This window comes from Anticarsia gemmatalis, chromosome W (assembly GCF_050436995.1).
Source record: "Anticarsia gemmatalis isolate Benzon Research Colony breed Stoneville strain chromosome W, ilAntGemm2 primary, whole genome shotgun sequence".
NCBI classification, from domain to species: domain Eukaryota; kingdom Metazoa; phylum Arthropoda; class Insecta; order Lepidoptera; family Erebidae; genus Anticarsia; species Anticarsia gemmatalis.
In genome coordinates, this window is record NC_134775.1 from 1,103,696 (window position 1) to 1,107,023 (window position 3,328).

Below are 3,328 nucleotides of genomic sequence, written 5' to 3' on the forward strand. Positions count from 1 at the left end.
CGTTCATCGGCCGGCTCCCCAATCTTCGATGGCTCTTCTGCCAAAAAGGGCAGTCTTAGAAGCCGCTCGTCGAGTCGGGGCAGCGTCGCTGCAGACCCGCTAGACGAGCCTTGTGACGAACGCCGCTCGTTCTTCCGACGTCCGTCAATAACCGGAAGCGAGTCGGGAAGGGAGGGGGTCTCTTCCTCGGGCGGAACCCTTAAGTTCAGAAGGGGGCGCCAGGAAAACAGCGAACCCGACGGTGGTTCGACTGACAGGGGGGGCAAAGGCCGCAAACGACCGGTTTCAGTCGTAAGCGATGGCGGTGAACCCCTAATTGCTGATACGCCGCGTAAAAGCGGCAAAAAGAGGAGAGGGAAGGCGCGAACGCCTCCCTCAGGTCAGGGTATTGACCTCAACCGTGCCATGTCCGGGTCTACGACCGATATGGACATGGCCGGGAGTGCCGGGGAGGGATCCACCCTCCGAATGCCAGTGGGTCCGTCGGAGCGAGACCTCGAGGAGCTGCCCGCGACGGATATTGCCGACATAATGTTGCGGCATATGGAAGTGGTCCGCTACGTCGCGGACCGCTCCTTAAATTTGAAGGGCACCTTCGTTAAGTCCTTGAAGGACGCGGAGAGGGAGGTCCGGCGGGCGGCGTCCGAGCTCAGTCGCCGGTCCGCCACCGTGGAGAACATGACCCTGAACGCCACGAACCGCCGCCTTAATATTAAGGTAGACCTCCTCACCAAGGAGGTAGCGGCGCTCAGGCAGGTGGTGGAGTCAATCCCGGCACCCTCTACGGTGGTTGAAGCGGGACCAGGGTCGGAGTCGGAGTTCGACCGACGAATGGCGGAAATCCGCTTCTTTTTAGATGCCCGCCTCGGGGCAATCGAAGCCCGGCTTCCGCCGGAGCCTCGTCTGCGCCCCCCATTAGCGGCGGACAAAGCAAGAGGGGTGGTGCAGCAAACACCCGCCCCAGAAGCCGCCGTCCCAACGTCGGAGGCCCCTTCGACCTCTGCCCCTTCTTCGGCCCCCCCAGCTTCCACTGGAGGAGCCAAGGGCAAGTCGAGAAGGAAAGGGAAGGGGAAGAAATCGGGGGGTGGGTCTGTGCCACCTCCCGCCCCAGCTCCTGCCTCGAGTCAGGCTGCCGGTGGCTCCTCTACGACCCCATCGGTCCCACCACCCCTTACAGAGGGGTGGAACGTCGTGGCGCGCAAAGGCCCCAAAAAGGGGAAGAAGGCTGCCGCACCGGCTCAGACACCGGTTGCCACCTCAACGCAGCCCCCCCTTAAGAGGCAGGAAAAGTCGGTGGTCCCGTTACGCCCCCCCACGACGGCTGCGATTATACTCACAGTATCGCAGGATGCCGTCGCGCGGGGGGTCACCTACGCCGAGGTGATCGCCAGGGCGAAGAAGGACATCGTCCTGGCGGATCACGGTATAAACGGGATCGCCAAAATCTGTGCCGCCGCGACCGGCGCACGGAAATTGGAGATCCCCGGGCCGAACGCCGAGGAAAAGGCGGACTCCCTCGCAACTAAATTGAGGGAGGTCCTGGGTGGTGACGCAATCGTGTCCAGACCCGTGAAGTGCGCGGACATGCGCGTCCAGGGTCTGGACGACTCGGTCACCCCCGAAGAAGTGGCCCGGGCAATTTCGCGCGTCGGAGGATGCCCAGTTGAGGCGGTGAAAGTTGGCGCGGTCCGCAGTGGCCCGCGAGGTGAGGGATCGGCCTGGGCAAAATGCCCAATCCCGGCTGCCAAGAGAGTCGCAGACGCCGGAAGGTTGTTGGTGGGGTGGGTGTCGGCCCGTATTCATGTGGCCGAACCCAGACAGATGAGGTGCTTCCGGTGCCTGGGCGTCGGACATGCCCGGGCCGTCTGCGACTCGGACGTCGACCGCAGCGACATCTGCTATCGCTGCGGTAAGGCGGGCCACAAAGCGGGCCAGTGCTCCGCCGCGCCACGGTGCATTCTCTGCGCACAGGCGAAGTTGCCGGCGGAGCACCGTCTTGGGGGACCCTCATGTAAGGCCCCCAAGGCTAAGAAGAAGAGGGGGGGCAAGGCCCCCCAAAATTCGGGGGGCAAGGCCCCCCAGACTAAGAGCGGCCAGCCGTCATCAGCTGGGGAGGCGATGGAGCTCGGCAAATAATGGCCGAGATTCGCCTCCTCCAAGCGAACCTCAACCACTGCGCCGCAGCTCAGGACCTTCTGCTCCAAAGCATGGCGCAGTGGTTGATGAACGTGGCTATAATATCTGAGCCATATATGGTCCCGGCCCGTGACAACTGGGTCGGGGACCAAACGGGCTCAGTAGCCCTACTGAGATTGGCGTCCCACAGCTCCCCGCCCTTCGAAAAAGTAGCGAAGGGTCGTGGATGCGTGGCGGCGTCAATGGGATCTTTGACGGTGGTCGCGTGCTACTGCTCTCCGAACTGTGCCCTATCTGACTTCGAGCAATTTCTTCTTGAGGTGTCGTCGCTCGTCAGATGGGCACAGCCCTCCCCCGTTCTTGTGGCCGGGGACTTCAACGCCAAATCCACGGCGTGGGGTTCTCCGGCAACCGATGTTAGGGGTGAGGCGCTGGAAGAATGGGCCATTTCGCTCGGGTTGGTTCTGTCCAACCGGGGCTCGGTCGACACGTGCGTGCGGCAGCAGGGCGGCTCAATTGTGGACTTGACTTTCACCAACGCCGCCCTAGCACGCCGTGTTCAGGACTGGGAAGTGCTGGAGGAGGTCGAGACGGCTTCCGATCACCGATACATCCGGTATCGGATTCTCCCTCCTTCGGCGAACCCGAACAGTCCGGGTCGGGCCCCCCGCGGGGCCAGCCCGAGGTGGGTGCTGGGGCGACTCGACCGCGAACTACTGGTCGAAGCCGCCCTGGTTCAGTCCTGGAGTCCAGCGCCTGAGGGTCCGGCTGACGTGGAGGCGGAGGCTCAATGGCTCGCGGACGCTATGTCGCGCGTTTGCGACGCGTCAATGCCGCGGGCCCGCCCCTGCCCTCCCAGACGTCAGGTGTACTGGTGGTCGCCAGAGATCGCGCAGATTCGTCAAGACTGCGTGATCGCAAGACGCCGGTACGCCCGTAGCCGGCGCCGTCGCCGTAATGAGGCCCGTGAGGCCGAATTGTATGCCGCCTACAGGGACTGTCGTCGTGCCCTGTCGGTGGCTGTTGCGGAGGCCAAAATCAGGGCCTGGGAGGAGTTCCTGGGGACCCTAGATCGGGACCCCTGGGGGCGGCCATACCAGATGGTGCGTGCTAAATTGCGCCCCTGGGAGCCCCCGGTGACGGAAAGTCTCCACCCCGTGTTCCTGGAGCAGGTATTAGCGAGCCTGTTTCC

General features: G+C 63.6%; 1 protein-coding gene across 1 annotated transcript; it reads left to right on the forward strand.

Annotated features, from left to right (window-relative positions):
• Positions 1-2,135: 2,135 nt before the first annotated feature.
• LOC142985773 (uncharacterized) lies at positions 2,136-3,250 on the forward strand. The gene is made up of 2 exons (XM_076134019.1): positions 2,136-3,047; positions 3,131-3,250. The coding sequence occupies exons 1-2, from the start codon at positions 2,136-2,138 to the stop codon at positions 3,248-3,250; spliced, it is 1,032 nt and encodes a 343-aa protein (XP_075990134.1).
• The last annotated feature ends 78 nt before the right edge of the window (positions 3,251-3,328 follow it).

What these genes read in the sequence shown, in the direction of transcription:
- LOC142985773 (XM_076134019.1), top strand. Translation starts at nt 2,136, where the DNA reads ATGGCCGAGATTCGCCTCCTCCAAGCGAACCTCAACCACTGCGCCGCA. An exon ending in CGCAGATTCGTCAAGACTGC is followed by an intron (nt 3,048 to 3,130) that starts GTGATCGCAAGA and finishes TGCCGCCTACAG; the next exon opens with GGACTGTCGTCGTGCCCTGT.